The 19898-nt window shown below is 53.7% G+C and overlaps 1 protein-coding gene across 2 annotated transcripts in view; it reads right to left on the bottom strand.

Moving 5' to 3' along the window:
- SLC38A12 (solute carrier family 38 member 12) overlaps positions 1 to 19898 on the bottom strand; it is a 57652-nt gene that overhangs the window by 23491 nt on the left and 14263 nt on the right. The window contains exons 7-8 of one of the 2 annotated variants that reach the window (XM_012778746.2): positions 18151 to 18250; positions 17650 to 17758 (exon numbers count right to left, since the gene is read on the bottom strand). In XM_012778746.2, the coding sequence (XP_012634200.2) occupies positions 17650 to 17758; positions 18151 to 18250 (209 nt within the window). The remainder of the gene's footprint in view (positions 1 to 17649; positions 17759 to 18150; positions 18251 to 19898) is intronic. The other variant, XM_075994732.1, reaches the window with a different exon arrangement.

Raw genomic sequence — 19898 nt, 5'->3', positions numbered from 1 at the left:
TGAATTGCCAAACACACAGTCCATGCAACCTGACTTGATACTTGCAGGCTCTGAACCGCTCCTTTTTCTTTGGTTGACGTTTTGACCCCAGTAGAGTATAAGCACTTTGAGGGCAAGGACTGCATCCTTGTTTGTCCCAGCACCTAGGGAAGGGCTCCGCACTTGCAGAATACACTGAATGTGGTGGGGGAGGGGCCTGGTAGAAAGGCGTCATCCCAGAGTGGGGAGAGGCAGCTCCAGTCCTGCTGATCTGCCTTGTACACTTCTTCCATCCCTCCTGCCAGGGACAGTGCCTGACCTGGCAAAGAAAACAGCATGCGGCATGCAAAAGTACACCTGCTCTACCTAAAAACAGCCACTATGTTGGGGGGAAAAACTCTTCCCAACACAGTTGAGAAATCAACATGCTTTGATTTTAAGAAAATCAAATCAAAACAGCATTGCTCTGCGTTTAACCACTGGCTTCAGTGAGAATGATATTCACCCCTCCACGAGGGAGAAAGGGCATATCTGAGAACAGCCTGGGGCACTCAGCTCCCCGCCATCGCGGCACTGCCAGGACCCCCACCAAGGAAGGGGGCTGGACCCTGGTAGGCTGTGATCACTCTGAATCCACATGGCCCCTGGAAGGGGTGATGTCTTAGAAGAAACCTAAAATGAAGTACCTGAAGGTCTCGAAGGAGCGATTCTTTCCCCGTCTACTTTCTGGAGACAGTGGCTTCCCAGTTCTCTGACAGTCCACCCTGGCCACCCACCAGATCTCTTATAAAACAAAACCAGATTCCAAGATCCTGTGTGTCATTGTCTTTGCCCTTGCTAGGAGGAAATGGAATGAACTGCAGCTTCTAACTGGAACTCAGACTTTGATGAAATTTGACAACATCATAGTTCCATCTCAGTCCCCTGGGAAAGGGGGAAGGAAGATAGAGGGGCTACCTTTCCTGGAGGAAGGGGAGGACAGGGGGAATGAAGTGCTCAAATGAGGGCCACAACACAGGACACGTGTCCTGAGAACCTTCTGAGCAACCCCACGAGAAAACCAACACATGGGACAAAGAGCGACACACCAGTTACCTCCCGCAACAAGTGATGGTGAGGAAATACCCGAGAAGAGAAGCAGTCAGCTGACTGTTGGTCCCCCAAGGGCGGGTCCTCCCAGCCCTGACTCCTGACCGGACGGAGGCAGCGTCCCATGGACAAATGCCAAATGGTGGAGGAAGGCAGCAGCAGAGGCAGCACAAAGCTGGTGTCCTTCATCCCTGGGACCATAAGGCCTGAAAATGAAGGTAACACTTCACCCAGCTGGCTCCCAGGGTCACCAGCAAGGCAGCGGGCCGGTTGCTCACCAGGTGGGCAGTTCTTTAAGCTCCTGCTTATTTGAAAAATAAGGTTTTTTGTTTGTTTGTTTATTTGTGTTTGGCTCCTACGATGTAGTGAGATGGAGCTTCCACGAGCCAAGAATTCAGTCTTCAGCAGCTATCTCTTCCCTCCTCTGCCACTCCTGCAGTTTCAACGACATGGAAGGCCAGCAGACCTGCTTGGAGCCATCTTGCTCTAGGGCTGGGGGTGGGGTGACGAGGATTTGTCTGTTTATGTAGCAGGGGTGGCAAAGGCGCCCCTCATAAAGCAACAAGGTTGAATGGAGCTACCCTAAACACACAAGTATCTGTGGGGCTGATGATGGAGAACTTGGGCTTGGAGCGCACAAGCCTCCGGGGAGCTGGTTCAGACGGAGATGGGAACACACTGGTCACATAGCTGAGCTCTCTGGCCTGATCCTGGAGGTCATGTCGAGTGATGAAGGAAACAAATGTGCAGACCACAGGGCTGCTCTGAAGGGGCGCTAGGGGTTAAGAGTTAATTGGGGTTAATGGCAGCTCAGCATGTACCCATCCCTAAACGGGGACTGAACCTTCAGCACGTCCTTGAAGTACAGTGAAGAAATGTTCAAGGATGCTATTTTTATTTCTCAAGTGGCTGTGAATGTTTTGGTTTGGGAGTGTTTATTAAATTACAGTATCTGGGGATTCATCCACACACAGGAGGGGAGTTCTGAGGCGGCTGTGGGGTCACGTGGACAGGGCAGGGATTTGCTTCCTGATGCTGTCCCTGCTAACTGTGAGACCCTGGCGAGCTACTGAAATTCTCGAAGCACGTTGTATGTGCACAGAGGACTTTAGACATTAGCTCTGGCTTTCTGACCCCAACAAGTGTCAGCACACCCCAAGTTACCACACGCTGTCTGTCCTCCAAACATCCAGGTAGGGGAGGACAGCACTACTGAAGCCAAGCAAGACCTCCCTCCAAAGAACAAGTCAACACTATTCTTATTCGACTTCTGTCACCTCCACCAACTTCAACAATGGTCCACACACTCCTTAGGGGAGTTCAAGTTGTTCCTGACCAAATGCGAAGGATCAGTCCCCACATAGAAGGTGACTGAACAGCGCCATGTCGAAAACCATGTCAGCAGCATGTGTGCACCAAATCCAACCAATTGCCGTCACAGCCTGTTTGCCAGGACTCTGTGATGAGGCACCATGCCATCTAGAGGAGGTCGTCCGACTCTGCAGAAGGACCGCACTTTCATGAGGACCTGTGCAAGGAGGAGCTTTCAGAAATGTTCTCCCGCAGGGCAGAAGATGAGTGCGCCCTTCCTGATGACCAGCCCAGGGGTGGGCTGACCCTGAGACCGTGAGGAGTCTTGTCATGGGAGAGGGGACTTGTGCCAGGCAGGCTGCTGGGCTCTAGACACCAACCTGGATGGGATGCCAATCTTTCCCTGCCGACCCTCACATACTGTTTACCTGGTGCAGAATGAGTGCTGAGGACGGAGAAGGCCAGGCTGCCTCCTCTTGTGCACCCCCCACCCTGCAGCAATGATCAGTGTCTGCACAAGCTGGCCGGGATGCGAGGCTTGAACAAGTCATCACGGCTCACTGTCCCTGGCTCCCCTGACCTTCCCACACCCCTCGCCTAGACCGTCCTGGGGTCCTGGGGAGATGTCTGCCGGATGGACTGAAAGACTGAGAGATTCAGGTGATAAGTGAAGATAAAATGGGCAGCTGATGCATAGATTATTTTAAAGCGTGCGCTTCCTTGAGCATCAGAGGTCAATTCTGACTCGCTAACTCCCCACATCCTTCACTGGGAAATCACACCTGCTCACGCCCAGCCAGTCAGCCCCATTCTGAACGAGTGAAGAGACGCTGGATCTGCAGCTCTCATCAAGGCAAGCCTGTGCTGGCGGGAGGATGCTGGGCCTCCAAGCAGAGGCAATAATGAGCCCAAAGTCAAGATCCCAGCAGGGAGTTCTGAAGCTCTAAGGCAGGCGTCCTCAAACTACGGCCCGCGGGCCACATGCAGGTATTTTTGCCCATTTGTTTTTTTACTTCAAAATAAGATATGTGCAGTGTGCATAGGAATTTGTTCATAATTTTTTTTAAACTATAGTCCGGCCCTCCAACAGTCTGAGGGACAATGAACTGGCCCCCTGTTTAAAAAGTTTGAGGACCCCTGCTCTAAAGCCACTGAGCTGCGGAACAGAGAAAGAAACCAAGTCCACCAGCTGGAGTTCAACAAACAGGAGCTGGTCAGAAGGAAAGAGGTGTCCCTCCTCCCAGTTAACTGAGATGAGGATGGGCTCTGGACACCTTCTCGGTACACATGCAGACTGGCCAGCGACGGGGAGCCTCACCACCCTTTGCTAAGACACATGGCTCGACTCTGACACCAGGGAGCCTGAAAGGATGGTTTTAGGGGGGAGCCAAGGGAGGGGTGCTCTCTCTCATGTGATGCCGTGGGCCCTGTGGGACTGGGGCTCCTGGACGGCCCCCGTACACCAACGGCTATAGCTGTCACAGGCCCAGAACGCCACCTCGTGGGATGCAGATCCAGTTGTTTGAGGCTAGGAAGGAGTGGCATGGAGGAAAAGTCGAGAGAGCCTCCTGCACAGAGCTGCTGTGCCACAGGCTGCACGGGGTGGATGACAGCTCCCTGGACGCATCTGTGCCAGCTCTGAGAAGGGACAGCAGAGCTGGGCAGCACGGGAGGGCAGAGGCCAGCACAGTCGAGGGCCACTGGGGCACTGCTCAGCAAGTCCTGAGGAGCTGGCGGGAAGCCGCCCTGCCGCCCAGGCTTGGCCCTGTCAGCAAGGAGCCCAGGCAGTTCTTGGGTCTGCTCCTGTCACTCCTTAAGCACACTGGCTGAAAAGCCACCTCTGAGTGTTTGACAGTTGTAAGCATCCCCAGGTCCCTTCCTCAAACCTCTGCGTCCCTCTTTTCAAGGCAACTGGAAACAGACCCAAGAAACACCCACATAATTCCTTTTCTGAACCACCTTCTCTGAACACCCCATACCCCTACTTAGACGAGATACTGAACTCCTTAGAGGCCTGAGGCTTTTCCTGTCATTATGGCAACTCCGGGAGGAAAAAAAAAAATGAGCATGTCTTCTCTCTAACCCTTAGATGGTGAAAAAGAAAGGTCAGGAAACTCACCCCAAACTTCTCTTATCGAGCAGCGTGTTGCTCACTAGGGGCCTGTGCATGGGAGAAGGAGCCACCTGGGAGGGGGCCCAATGTCACTGCCCACTGGAGGCCTCCTGCCCCACTGGGTAGACGGCCTGGCCGCGCACCACCGGGAAACCGCCCAGGCCCTGTGTCTGCTGCAGTGGGAGCCTGTGTCTGTCCGGAACACATGCCACGGCCCCCAGGCACCTGACTTCACCATCGCATCACAGTCCCCCCCAGCCCCAACCTTTGGAACCAGGACAAGTCGCACACACCTGGCACAGCGGTCGAGCTCTGAGGGGACGCTGCTGGCAGAAAGGGAGAGCACTGTCCTCACCCTTCTCCTCCCAGAGCCTCCCCAATGCTCTCCTAGCGTCCTGAGACTCCCTCTGAGCCCCGTGTCCCGACAGAGAAGGCTTTGCCCTGGGGCAGGGAGGAAGGTGGACCTGCACTGCTGGGCACCACCTGAGCACCCAGACACGGCAGCATCGTCCATATGAGAGCTCTTCTGAGTCCTGACACCCCGTGCCTTGGTTATTGTCTCCGCTTTAGGAAATGAGGTTGGGGGATGAAATAATTTGTCACAAATCTCACAACTACTTAGAAGCGGCGGGGATTAGCACCAGATCCCTATCCAAAGCCCATTCCCTCTTTATAGTACCTAACTGCCTCCCTTGCTTATGCCCTAAGGAAAGGGTTGCCTCTTCTGCTGCCGCCCCCGGTACCCCTCAAGGCCGGCTCCCTTGGGGAAGGAGGGCTGGGCTGGCCCAGTGGCCTCGGGCCTGGCCTGGCCGGGGCCTCCCTCACCCTCTCATTGGAGGACAAGCCTGTGTGCCTGCGTGGTCTCTCAGCTGAAAGCCAGATGGTACCTGGTGGTGGGCAGAGTTCCAAGTATTTGATGCCAGAGCTGCAACCCTTGTGGTTTGGGGGAGAAAAGATAAATATTGTAGAAAACTCTCACAGTCGTTCACTTAATGATTATAAGCCATCAGGGGTTACAAAGGACAGCCTGGCTCCTTACAGGCATGACGGAGAGAGATGGAGTCCTGCACCCACATGCTCAGGTGGAAAGACGGCGGGGTCTGACCTTGAGCTAGCAGAGCTTTACAGACAATGTGCAGGGAGCTGGGGTGAGGCAAGGCCGTGGGAAGTGGGTGTTGATGGCAGTGGTGGCGGTGGGGGAGGATGTCTGCCTGGAGCAACACACCTGACTTTGGAGCTCACACCTATTCTAATACTTCACTGCTCGAGTTGCAGGTGCAAAGAGGAGGTGGCAGAAAAAGAGACAGGTGGTGAGCCGAACGGAGTTTCATGGCACGTGGACAACTTCTAATTGTTTCCCTCTACTTCAGCTCCCCAAAGATGGGGTGCTTGCTGAGGTTAAGAACCTGTCCCGGTGGTGATGACCAGCAGACGATCTGCCCCTTTGGGAAAGGAGGGGCCGGCTGTGCATGGAGTCTGCCTGGCCACCAGCTGCGGGAGTCCTGGCCGTCCGCAGGCCGAGGGAGGATGTGTGTCAATGCCCAGACACAGATCCAGCAGCAGTGCCCACCCACAAGTGGTCTCTGTCACTCACACATTCAGGAACAACTTCTCTGCGGGAGGCGTCATGCCAGATCTAGAAGCAAAGATGAACGAGGCATGGCCCCTGTCCTGGAGGAGCTCACGATGAGGCCAAGTGACTGAATAATCCTAAAGTCTGACTAATGCCACAGCAGGGGGTGGGGAAAGAATAGGTGTGGCCCCGCTCATTGCGGAGTAAGGAAAGCTCGGCTGACTGCGAAGCAAGGCAAAGGTGCGCTGAGGGTCTGCGGCCATGAAAGCGCCTGGCACCTTTGGAAGATGCCAACCCGTGAGGGTGGGGCAATGGTGGGGAGAAGGCTCCGGAAGGACACTGGGGCAAACCAGGCCACATGTAGGACGTTAGACTTTGCTTTCTGGAGTGGAGCTTCTAAACAGGGGAATGGCAGTCAGGTTTACCTTAAGATTAGGGCTAATATACTGAAATAACAGAAACTGAAAATTTTCATGACCCTGGGGCAATCTGCTTTGAGGCGCCAGGCCTGGACTCTGGGAAGGGGCTGTGACAAACAGTGTCCCACATGGAGAAGTGCCTGCCGGGGCTCCAAGGCTGTCCTCGTGCCACAGCACCAGGAGGGGACTCCTTGGCTCTAACATGATGAGGTTTTAACATTAATCCCTGGAACCAGGAGTGCGGGGTGGGGGAGGGGGAGGGCAGTAGGCAGTCAGTGGGCGAAAATGTCTCCCAGGGAGCTCAATGGGAGACGGGGAGGAATGTGCGGGGAGGAATGTGCGCGGGGCTAGAGACACGCCCTGCGGCAGGAAGGAGACAGGGATGGTGGGGAAAGCAGGGCTTTTCTAAAGGGCCGTGGAGTCTTGACAGCTTCAGAGGGGACCAACAACCTCGCTCTCCCCAGCTCTCCTCGCCAGAGTTAACAGATGCAAAGACCAAAATTCTCTGGGTACCATGGGCTTGGTTTACTAGCTCTCACTTTTTAGCTACTGAAATCTCTCCACAAAACCAGCTCTTTGTTTCGTATATTTGTGCTGGATGTCAAGGAAGGGGGAGAAGATGGGTCATGGGATTATTTTCCCCCATGGCCATGCGTGGGAAGCTGGGCCCAGGTGAACCTGGGTTGAGTTATACCCTTATCTCATGTAAATGCGGAAGCCGGGCAACCACCGTAGGAGCAGGTTAGGAGTCACCTCAGTCTTTACAGGTCCTAAGAATAAGACGGCATGAGAGTAACAGATGGGCTGTGTTGTGAGTGATAGAGGGAGGGGGACCCTCTGGGCCACTGTCCAGCCCCTCGGTTCTCTTGGGGAAAAGCACCCACACCCCCAATCACCTGATTCTGTTAGGAATGAAAGTGCTCAGAAACATTCAGGGTGGTGACGCGTGTGCCTCTTGGGCCTTGGAACCTGCAGGCTATTCGAGTCTCCAGTAACCAGCTGTAATCTCACTGCTTTTGGTGCCCTCAATCCCCTGCCCCAGGATGCAGAGTCATCGCCCTCTGCTGCCTCGACTGCCTGCTGTTTGTGTGATGCTCACCAAGAGGTGCCAGGTGATCACTTGAGATGCTCTCGGCATCTTCCCTTCCCCGTTCCTCGCTCTCCGAGCAGGAAGAGCGAAGGCAGTGGGAATGCTCCACGCCGGGCCAGAGGGAAGGAGGGAGGGAGAGGAGGAAGTCAGGTGCCCAGAACACGGGAGCCCTGCTGAGGGCTGCACAGGCCGAGCTGGCCCCACCCCTTCCTTGCTGACGTCTGGCCTTGAAATAGACTGGGAACTGAGTAACCTTGGAGGCGGGGATGGAAGGGAGACAGCACATCAAGCCAGTTGATTAATGAGCCCTGTCCAATTGGGTAAAAGAAATTACACCAACACCCCCCCTCAGCTTCCTCTGTAGGGCGCTGCACACAATAGGGTCTAGAGCCCCCAGCCAGTAGCTCCAGAGGAAGCCTATAGTATCATCTACCAGGAACATGGGAGGTACCTGTTGGCCTCAAGTAACACAGCAGCCCCTGGCAAATGGGTATCACAGAGCCCCTTTGCTCTTATGGACACTCAGAATCTGAAAACAGCCTGACCACAGAGGGTACGACTGCTCCCAGTCCATCCAAAGCACCTTAGATACTGACTTCAGGATGCTGTGCACAGGCTGGGGACCTGGGGCTGATCTGGCCACTCCCCTTTTCCTGGAAGAGGCAGGCACAGGAAGCTCCTGACTGCTGTCCCCATGGTGGTGCCTTGAGAAGCAATCCTATAAGACAGACCAGAGCGGGCCTCTCCCTGGAAGACTGGGCACTGCCACGACCATTTTCCACTGTGAGAGGGTCTTGGATGGCAGGATTTCTCAAAGGGAGAGCACACAGACTCATCCTCAGAACCGGATGGAAATACATGACCTCGTGACCTTAGAATCCACTACACTGGGTCTAGCTCAGGATCCAGAAATCTGTATTTTTAATAAGTGACCTGAAGGCATTCTTATGCCAGAGGTCCAGGAACCAGACTTTGAGGAACACAGTTCAGGTGCTTATTCCTGATCTAGGGGAAAGGACTGGCTGGGAAGTCATTCTGAAGGCTGTTTACCTGCTTCTCAGGTGAAGCACACAGCCTCTCTGCAGCAGTGAGGGGGAAGGTGCCAGAAATGCTTGGACATCGCAGCGCGGAGGGGCTGTCCAGCCTTGGGCAGCACCCGACACTCAGTGCTAGGCCCTGCATTCTCTTCCCATCAAGGTTCTCAGGGAATGTCTCAATCTGTGGCTAAAGAGAGTTCTTGCCACAGCCAAACTAAACACGCCCTGTGGTGGTTTGTGACCCTTCCTTCTAGTTTCATGCTCGCAAATTACATCTGCTCATCAACACCCTTGGCAGTACCCCGGCCCCTCTCGCTGGAGGCTTGTTAAAAAGAATCTTGGCCTACTCCCCACTAATGCACAAGACATGCCGAGCTCACACTAATCAATTCGATGTCATCATTAATACACACTGTAATTGGTTAGCTCTAGGTAACATCCATCACACCCAAGTTCCACGCATCTCTCTGCTGGCTGTAAACCCTCCGGGGTTCTGTGGCTCCTTCCTTCTCTTCAGGGCCAGGGTACTTTGGAGAATATGCACACGGCTATTTCTTCTCTGCACACAGGTGTTGCTTTTGAGCCAGTGTGCAGGGCCAGTGCTGCTGGCTGGGACACCAGCCACACAGAGGAGCTCGGTTATTACTTTAGAGTGAGTGCTTTATTTAATTAAACAATTACTACCAGGGCCCTGGGGCACTATTTAGAGAGACACTAGCTTCTGCTTATAATATGCACCCTGTAACAGAGAGCAAGCATTGTTCGGGGAGTAGCACAGCCTCAGAAAGCTCAGCGGGGCCGCCACAAATGCCACGGCTTGATCTATGGGATGGAAGGAGCAGGCAGACACAGAGCAGTAGAAGAAAAATAGTCTGGCATATATAGTTTTCATTCTAGTTAGCATAAAATATTTAAGAACACTCCATTTTACTATAAAACTACTGGAAGGTTGCTAGATTCCATAGACCATGGTTTTTTTTTTTTTCCTTTGATACCTTTTTGGTGAAATGAAGCCCTCCCCAAAAAAGCATGTTTGTGGAGATCTGAAATCAACAACCGGGGCATATGCTTAAAAATATAGTTATTTTTAGCTCTTTGCCCAGAAATAGGAGCTCTGGAAGCAGAAGGGGCTGCAAAGCGTGGAATGGCCAGGGCTCTTCAGTGCTAGGAGTCTGCCCAGGGCCCAACTTCTCGAGGGGAATGACTGGGGACGTGCACATGGGTCAGTGGCCAAGATCAGCCCAGGTGGCTTAGGAAGCCAGGCACACAGGGTTTTTCATCCCTGACTGCGTTACCCATGAACAAGGATGGCTCAAGCCTCAAGCTCAGAGTCTGACTGGGGTCAGTGTGAAGCATGCATAAAAATGGTCCTGAAAAAGCTCAGTGCAGAAGGTCCCCAGCAGGGATGCACGCTCCCCACGGAGACCTATTTGGAAGCTTCCCAACCAAACTGGCCTGTTCATGAGTGTGGGCCATGGGTATACACTTTACAAAGCTTTCTGGGCTCAGCGATGTTGGTGGGAGTTGGGGTGTGGGTATGCCTGTTTTTCCTCTTAGGTGGGCTGCTTATGACGCCTACCCCAGCCTCAAATCTGCCTGTTTCTCCAGCTACACAAAGTGGACTTTGGGTTTCTGCACCTTTGCACCTGAATACACAGATACCTCCCTTTACACAAGAGAAGGGCTTCTAAAGTTCTATTTATAAATACTTAATTTTCACAGAATATCACTTTAAATGCACTAAGGAAACTAAGTTCTTGAGGGAAACCTGCAGCGAGTCCTATAAAGTAAGGAATCACTTTGTAACAAGTAATTGTCCCCCCTACCAGTTTGTTTTATACATTTGGAGTTTCACATAATAGGGATTCTAAGAGTTGACTATGCCTGGTGTGTGTGGGGGGCAGGCTTATGGCACACAAATCATCTCCCGCCTCAGCCCACCTCCTGGGTAAACTGAGGAAGAGGCGGGCGGACGGATGAGCAGCCAGTAAGTTAAATGGCAGTTAAATGGCCACCTCCTACAAGTCAGGCGGGAAAGTTGGCTTGCTTTGGGCAAGTGGTATTTGCAAAGCTCTATTTGTTACTCTTCAGACGACAGAGATAGAGGTATAAAAATGTGGTCCGGGATGAGCAACCCAAATCCAAAAATCCAAAATCCGAAACTCTCTGAGCACCAACATGATCCTCAATGGCAATGTTCATTGGAGCATTTTGGAGTTTGGATTTTTGGATTTGGGATGCTCAACCATGAGTATAATGCAAATATTCCAAAATCCGAAAAAATCCAAAATCCTTCTGGTCCCAAGCACTTTTAAGTAAGGGATACTCAACCTGCACATTCTACCAGGGCCAGAGAGACCCCTGAGTGGCCACAGTGTAGGGGGCCAGCAGCTCACTGGGCTCAAGACCTGGAGCACAAGATCCCTTCGCCCCCAGGACGTTGACACAGGCCAAAAAGCAGCTTCCAAGGCTTGGGGCGGGAGTGGTAGGGACCACTTCCTACTGCTCTGTGATCCAGGGTCCCACCACCTGGTGTCTGTTCTGTGACCACGGAGGCAGTCGCACAGGGCACTAAGCATTGTCCTCTAAGCGGGCGTGTCAGGTGTTGGCCGTGGCAGAGGCAGACCGTGCGATGTGATGGATGGTGGACTTAATGCTAGTCGACAGAACCCATGTCCCTGAGAGCTACATTAAAAGTAAAAACAGCAATCCTCTTACTGAGCAGGAGGAAGAAGCTTGGGCCAAATGCCCAGAGGTACTGGGGGTGAGGGAGGGGGAGGCAGTCACAGGGTGGCTCAGGGAGGTGTCCCCAGGTGTCCTCAGGAAGGTGAGGGGCTGGTCTGGGGCACCGCTGGGAAGCAGCTGGGCAGGTATAGGGCGGACTGGAGGCCATGCTCGGACAGGAGCAGCAGAGGTGGGGTGATGGTCGGTGGCTGGGCCTCATGGGGTCCGTGGCCAGGAGTTGGCAAGATAAGCCGCAGTGCTGGAATGAGTGACAAGTAACCTGAATTTCATTTAGAAAGGGCTGGGGGGGGGGATGGGAAGCACACCAAAAGACAAGAAGCTGCTCCCAGTATAAGATATATAGACAGCTCCCTAGGGGGAAAAAAAAAAAGGAAAAAAAGAGAAGGAGGAAGAAAAACACAGGCCTGTCCTGTATTATTGATTTCCTTGAAAAAGAAAGAGACAAGCTAATCCTTTGAAGTCAGTCATTTCAATCCGAGCGCGCTCTGCGCTTGCAGTTAGAGTCCCCTCAGTGCCAGGCCCCGGAGCCCGTGTAGGTCGCAGGCACATGTGTTTGTGGGCATCGGGAAGGAATATATTCTTCCGTGAGCCCCGACCTCACAGGGTGAATGCAGAGGGCTCAGCACATGTTCGGACAAACTGGGCCCCAGGACGCTTGTCCTCCCAGAGGCTCATGACCACAATCTGACCCCCACCGAGTCCAGCCCCCGGCAGCGCGTGAGGGGTTGGGGGGGCACTGGGCGTGGGTTGGCATGGCTCCACGCACTGCACCTGTGGTGCCCCAGTCGCGATGGGCATCTTCCCATGGGTGAGTGGGGAGGAAAGGGTGAAAGGCCAAACAACCTGACCTTTCTGGAGTCTCTAGAACTGAACGAGGAAGAGCTGATGAGAGGCCCATTGGAGGGAGAAGAAAAAGCAGGAGGTCCCCACCCTATTAGGGAGGCACTTGGATTCCCCAGGCCCTGTAAGAAACACACTCCAGTCCCAGGCACCCAAGACCTCCCTACGCATCGTGGTTTGATGCTAGGCTGAGCCCAAGCTCACGTGAGCCAGACAGGAGGGTGGATGTTGCCCAGAGAAGGAAACTCTCCCTGGGCTGCCTGTTTTCTGGGCTGAGGGTCCTGCTGTCTGTTTCCAGACAGGGTCAACCTGTTACTCCCCCCCGAGACAGCTCCTTTATCCGTCAGCTCTAACCCGGCCCTCCCGGGGGCCCGCCCACCGTTCCTGCTAACCACGCTTCATTCCCACCCTGGGCCCGACACTGCACACATCGGGGGTGGCATTTACCTGTGTTTTATCAGAGTTGTGCTCTGGGGGCACCCCTGCCACAGGAAACATCATCAGTGGCACTCCTGGAGATGTGCCACAGTGTCCCCGAGAGTCCCTAAGTCCTATGAACTCACTGCTGCTCCCAAAACTTGTTGCTTCACGTTAATTTTCCCTCCTCACTGGTCCTGAAGGCCTCTAGGCCACCTTCTGCCCCAGAATTGGTAAGAATAAATATTCAAGTGATGGCAGCGGTGACCCACTTATTAGCAGATGCCACAGCCCCAGGGCACAGTGGCTGATGCTGAAAGAACAGACAGAGACCATGGCAGGGGAGGGAAATGTCCTTGGGAAGAGGCACTTAATTCCAACACTACCGGAGTGCCCAAGAAAAGTCGGCTTCACTACCCAGGAGTGAGTGGCAACAAGAGATAGCGTGTCAATCAAGCTAATGACAGGCAGGATGTGCAAACACAGATCACTCACCAGACACCATGCTCAGGCAGTGTCGCCCCAGCCCTCTGCAAATGTCAAGCTCCCAGGGCTGACAAACAGGCACTCCCCGCCCCCCCTGCGCACTGCGGTGGAGGCTGCCATGTGAGCAGAGCCTGCAGACCGATAGCAAGGTCTGTGTCACCGGGGCAACGGGACTGGGTCCAAAGAGGTGAGCTGCTGTCTGCTTCGGCTCTGTGACCCTGGGGAAGCCACCATCTCTGAGTCTCAGTTTTCTCCACTGTAAAATGGGATGACACCATGTATTTTGCTGTGCAGCTGGGAGGCCTAAATCAGAAATGTAAAGTTACTGGGAACATGTTGCACGGACATTACGATAACCTGACTGAGGTAGGAACATTCAAAGCTCGCGTGGCACCACCAGGCAGGCTCATTACTCCCTTTTCCAACCCCCCCCAAAAAAGGATACTTTCTCCTTGAGTGGTACTATTTTAGGAGGAGACCATTTGGTTTTGAAAAGGGACCACGCACCATTTTAAGTGTTGCAAACAGAGAAAGGCCAGTGTTGCTATGTGAGACGGAGCCAAGATGGAATCAGAAAACATGGTCTCCTGGCAGAGAGAGAAAACAGGGCTGTTGCTGAGGCCTGGAAGGACCCTTCCAATGTCAACTTGAGCCAAATCTCAGACTGACCTACTCCTCCAAGAAGAGACTCTGGCAGACAGAACTCCCCCTTCACCCCCACTTCTTCAAGGGGTGTCCAGAGGGAGCCTGGGAAGGACTCCCTCCACCCGCACAGGGTGGCAGGTCATTGGCCAGGCACTGGCAGGCTGCATCTCTCTCAAAAGTCACCAGTGTCCCGGGGGCAGATCTCACAGCTCCTGTGTTCGAGGCAGGATGGCAAGCCAGGGTGACCTTGTCCTGTCCCAAGGCAGCCAACAAAGGGCCCCCTGCTCAACATGGCCAGTTTGCGGCTGGGTCTCCAGCCAGGATAAGCTCCGCTCTGCCATCTGCGCTCCCGGCTCCGCTCGGCCGGTGCCTGCTGGGCCACCTGCAACCCAGCAGCATCTGCCCACCTGTAAGTGGCGGATGCCACTCACTCTTCCTAATGGTGCATGCGAGGCTTTTAGTACTTGGGGAGTCCCCACTGTCCCTCCAGGGCTTCTCTCTGACATGCTCTAGCGGGAGGGATGAGTCCTGGGCAAGGCCTAGGATGTGCTTCAGGAATGAGGAAGTGCAAAAAAGCTGGGGGCAATGCCCTTGACCCTGGGGAGAGCGACACAGGCCTGTGTCCTAGACACTCAAGACAGTCTGAGTAAGTCTCGGATGGAACTGATTCATACTCAATCCTACCACTTCACCAGGGGTCCCTGGCTCCTTTGCACTGTACAGGAAGAAACGAAACGCCAAATTCAGACTTCGTTCCCTGCTGGAGTTGGAGGAACTCTGCAGAAAGGATCCAGAGATGCTCCCCAGCATGGACTCGAGGTTACCTGGCTCAAAGCGCTGGGGCATCTGACACTTTCCCATTTGGTTCTTCAAAGGAGCAGGAGGGAGGGGTACTGGGGTCTGAGAATCCCAGGGCAGCTGAAAGCAGATGCTGAAGACAACCCACACACGCCCTAATAACAGGGCCCAGGTCACCGGAGGCTCCAGCTGCAGCAGCCTGCTGGGACACCCCAGAGAGCCCATGGGAAGCAGCAAGTGACTCAGGAGACCCTCCGCCCCACAGCACCCTACGCTGTGGCAACACCATGGAAGGAGAGGGAGAAACTGACTCATATCAGCTGCGCTGGGAATCACAGCACGTGTATGGGGGTCGCAGGGTACGAGGAGGGGAGGAGGAATTTTCCATTTGTTAAGGTCAAGGGCTTGAGGAGGCGACTGGTAGCTGCTGGTAGAGAAAGCTCCCTTCTTGTATGCAATCACAACACTACACACCGGCCGGCCTCTGGGGACAGCTACTACACCAAATACTCCCATTGTGTGTGCGCATCTCAGGAGCGCTCCCGGGAAGAAACAGAAGAGCTTGTTTCCAGAGGACTTTCTGAAAATTAGACCGCAATACAAAAGCCTGTATCTTTATCCCCCAGAACACACTGTCCCAGAATAGCAATGAAGAAGTGAGTATCACCAGGACCTTTTAAAAATGGGGCCGGGTAAGGGCATCATCCACGGGAAACAGAGACCATCTGTGAACGGGGCAGGCAGGTGCTCTAGACCTGCACCCCCCACATGCTCACTGCCTTGCCGACTGTTTTGAGTGAAGTCTGGCTGGCAGCAAAATCAGAAACTGCTGGTGGTGAGAGGCACAGCAGAGTCTCTAGAAGGGATGGACAATCTCCTGAACCTGAATGACTAGGATGCAAGGGGAAAGGATGGCCCTCCTCCCTCAAGGGGCCGAAGAGGCCACCTGATAGCATCCAGCTCTCCTGACATTTATGAAGACAACAGGGACAAGCCTTGCAGGGCAGTCTCAGGAGGGGAAGATGCCATCATCCCTGACAAGAGGGTTCGAGACTGCTAACCCCTTCCAACTCACTGCAGAGCGCTGAGAGCACCATGTCCAGGGGCTGGAGGCTCTGCTGTTCTACAGAACCTCAGCCCCTGAGAGTCACATGAGAAGCTGTAAAGTGACTTCAGAGACAATGTCAAGTCTTATCCATCTTGGATTCCTCCAAACTGGGTAGAAGAGCACGTGCACACCAAAAGCCACCTGCCTGAGCAAACGGCAGCCCCCAGCAGTGAACTGGGGTATGGGGAAGGAGTCACTGGCCCAGAGAGAACAGGCTCTCGTGGGGCAGCCCGGGTCCCTGCTCCTGTTCTGCAGCATTTGCAGGCTCTGGTGGCAATTAGCTCTGAGTTATAAGTGCAATATCTGGGCGATGAAGGCAGTAATTAATGCCCGTCTGCTTTCCCGAAGGCTTCCTTCTGTTCGGTCAGAGAGTTATTGAGATTCAGGAAGGGAGACTTTCATCATGTGGAAAGTTTATAAGAGTAAGTGCAGGAACAATTTAACTAGGCAAGAATAATGCTTCTAAATAATTTACCAGGCAAATGGCAGCAGCCAATATTCCCAGCGCTCAGTATCTATCTTGCTGGTGGGCGGGAGAAGCGTGCCAGGCGGGTCCACGCAGACTCCGGCAGCACCGGAGCAGCTCTGCCCTGGACGTACTCCCGTGTCTGTGTCAAGCTGCTCAGATCCTTTCCTCTGTCCCCTGCTTCGCCCCACCTGCCTGGTGAGAAATCCAGATGGGGCCTTACACTTACTAATACTTTTGCTAATTTGATCAATCACGGTTTGCTGAAATGCTAAGAGGCTAATGAGGCTTCAGCTGTGCTGCCGGTGCCTTGGCTCTTGGTTCCTTTGCCCACCCCAAGGCTGGGGAGGCAGAGATGGGGACCAGGCAATTAACTTGCTACCAAATTCTCACTGGACCTACAATGGAGGAACTGAGGATATAATTCTACTAAAAGGCAAATTCCCAGGCAAAGCTGAATGTGCAAGAGAAGCAGCAGGGACCATCATCCAACTGCTCCAGAGATGCAGGGAGGAAAACTAGTCTCACCCATCGCCTAGGTACAGGGCTCCTTCAGTAGGTCTATAGGGTGGGACTGGGAAGGCAAACAAACAAACAAATAAAAAAAACCCCACAAAAACCATTCAGTGGCCCTTGGGGTTAACAAATCCAGACTCAACACAGCTGGCAGGGCCCGTGGAAACCTTTGCAAGGATAGGGATGATTAAGCCCAGAAGCCAGGTCCCCAAAAAGCCTGGCTCTCTCCTGGCCCCTGCCTTCCCCTCACAAATCAGCTAAGTGGCCACTTGTCACACTGTGTCACCCAGCACACCCAACTCTGTATCAGACCGAGGAGATGAAAAGGAAGCAGGCAATATTAACAGACAGAGCATAAGTTAGAGGAAAACATCCCTGAGTCCTGCCTCTGTTTTGTATCTTATTATCTAAGACCCATCTGGTGTATTATTTGGCCTGGCCCCTCCCTCCAATGGCACAAAGCAATCAGAACAAGCCTGGAGATTCATCATCTCCTGTCCACTGGGAGAAGGGAAGACAGGAAGATAGCCGGGCTGATCCTTCCCTGTCTGGAGAGCTTGTTTATGGGCAGGGTCACCTGTGGGATGGCCGATGCCTTCCTGCCCAGTCAGGAGACCCCACATCTAACTATACACACTTGGGCTGGCCAGGACTAAGGTGGAAGGAAACATGGGAAGTCTCTGGAAACTGAGATCTGACACTCTTAAAGTACTCTACTAAGAGTGCCCTTCAAAGCCTGAGCTAAGTTTACAACAGGTCACGGCCCTGGAGCTGGCAATGACCCCAATGCCAACTCCAAACCACATGTGACTTTGAGGCCTGGTTGTCAGGACCCGCTGGGGCTAGAGTCTAAGTGACATGATCCATTTCTCCCTGGGGCCAAGGCCCCAGTGATTAGCCAGATTGTGGAGGTGTACAGAGCTTCCTCTCTGGGGAAAGGGTCTACCAGGAAGTGAAGGTGGTTCAAATGTCCTGGCCACCCAGGCTGGGCGGGGGAGCAGAGGTGGGGACACTCACCAAGTAGATGCGGTAGGCATCCACTCGACGCAGGGGCCCCCAGCACCGGTCGGTGTCGTTGTATTTGGTGTCTGCCTCCACGCCGCAGGAGTCGTTGCCAATGGCACTGCTGATAGAGAGAACCATGGCAGACCTGGGCTCGGTGTGGCCACCCCGCTCAGCTGAGGGAGACAGAGCCACTGCCTGCACAGCTGCGTTTAGTGCCAACAATCTGACTTTTCAAAACCACACTTCAGGACACATGCTTTAGGATGCACCCCACCTGTTCCTGTTGCACCATTTCCCGATGACTCAGGAGCCCTGCATGGAAACTCTAGCTGTCTTCCCAATGGGGCAGGGTAGGGGACAGAGGCACAGCTGGCGGTGGTCTGTGTAGAGAGGGGCCTCGGGTGTCTACATTTCTTAGACACTGATGGACTCGCTTGGTACCCTGCTTCTCCCCTGACTGGCCAAGGAAGTCAATCTGACCACAGCCAGCGTGGGGGTGAGGGGGATACTCACCAGGTCACCTGCATGAGGGAGAAGGGCACAGCCGCAGCATAGATGGCCAGGTCCCCATACAGGTAAATGATGATGCAGAAATAGAACAGGTTCACCCCCACTGAAAGGAACAAAACCATCAGTCAGAGAGCCAGAAAGAGATGTCTGATTCTTTCTTGATGACTAAATCTCTACCTCTTCCATAGCTTCTCCAAGTGGTTTACTTTCTACAAAGTGGGAAAATGACCCCAAAGTCCTATTTCTTGTTCCGGCTAGCTACCCGGTCATGCTGACAGGAGACACATCAGCTCATGACTTTCACCTGAGAGGACTCAGAGCCGCTCGGAGGACCACAGGGATTTCAAATCCAGACAGGCACAAGGTGAGTGTGTGGCATGGCGTGGCCTGGCTGGGGAGGGACCAGAGGTGCCTTCACTCTCAGGACACGCTGTGGGTGAGGGGAGCAGAGCTGCCCTGGGTCAGGAGCCTGAACCCCAGAGTGTGTGGGGGCCAGGGGTCCCCTCTGCAGCCAACATAGGGCTCTAAGACGAGATCGCTACGGATGAAATGAAGCAAAGAGAAGTTGACAGGAAATGGCTGGGCTCGCCAAAGCTGAGATCCAGAGGGTAAAAAGCCCTTGATTTCCAAAGACCAAGGGCCTCATTCTGAATCTGATTGATCACCAAACACCGGGTGGCCTAGGGTGGCCCAGTGTGCTCGGGAGAGATGGCGCTCAGGACAGACTCCTAGCTTCTTACAGGGAGTGTTTGCAAGGGACAGTGCTCGCTCTGGCAGGTGCATGACTTTGAAGCTCCTTCTGCAGAGGCAGACATTTGTCCCATTTGCCCCTCAACTAGGACTAGGGAACACAGGGCTCTAGACCTAATTCTATCACTTGTTTCATGATCCCAGCAAGACTCTGAACGTGCCCTATCCCGTACGGTGAGAAGAATCCCACCTGTGCTATGGTTCCAGCTATAAACGTTGGGTGAAAAGCTCTGAAAAAAGCGGCCAGGACTCTACAACCTACGAGTTATGGCTCCAGACAGCCAGTTTCAAACTCTTATTCAGACTGATTGCTCAAGTTTTTATGTCACTGGTCTCAAGCTGCTGGCTTTTCTGAGAACGTAAAGAAAAATGAAGTGACAGTTGCCTTCTAATCCTGGTGGCTCAGAAAAGCCTGCAGGGTCCCCAGGGGAAAGCCTAGGACATGTTACTCCTGGGCTGTGTGAGGTCAGCTCTGCTCCTAGGAGTCTGGGGGGGAAAGACTAGGAAAGCATGATTCTCGAGAGGACCCAGGTGCTCGCTTTTTGAACACAGCAGTCAGCACATCAGAGACAGCCTCGACATCCGAGCGCAACAGCCCCTGGGGTCTGCCTGTCACTCCTGCCCCAGGCTCCAGGTACAGCCCATGCTCCAGCTTGCCTTATCTGCTCTGATGCCAATGCTCTCTGTGAGGAGGCAGTGTCCCCTCCCCACTCTCAACTGTTCCTCCACCTGCCGATGGACTCCAGTGTTGGCTCTGTTTGCCATTGGCCTTCCCTGATCAATAAATTTCATTAATAGACACAAAATGAGAGGATCAATGAACTTCCTGAGAGGACACCAATGGCTAGGCCTGATATTTCCAATGACAAGAAACGAGCCGGGGCCCCAAGGGAGCCTTCCGTGGAGGGTGACAGCCCTGGCCAAGGTGAAGATGACACTCTGGCAGTCTGGGGCTTAGGAAAAGAGCAGAACAGTGGTTTCAACTAGGAGTGATTTTGCCA

Source organism: Microcebus murinus, chromosome 18 (assembly GCF_040939455.1).
Source record: "Microcebus murinus isolate Inina chromosome 18, M.murinus_Inina_mat1.0, whole genome shotgun sequence".
Taxonomy (NCBI): Eukaryota; Metazoa; Chordata; class Mammalia; order Primates; family Cheirogaleidae; genus Microcebus; species Microcebus murinus.
The sequence above is the reverse complement of the archived record's forward strand: the minus strand, read 5'-3'. Positions and strand labels throughout refer to the sequence as shown.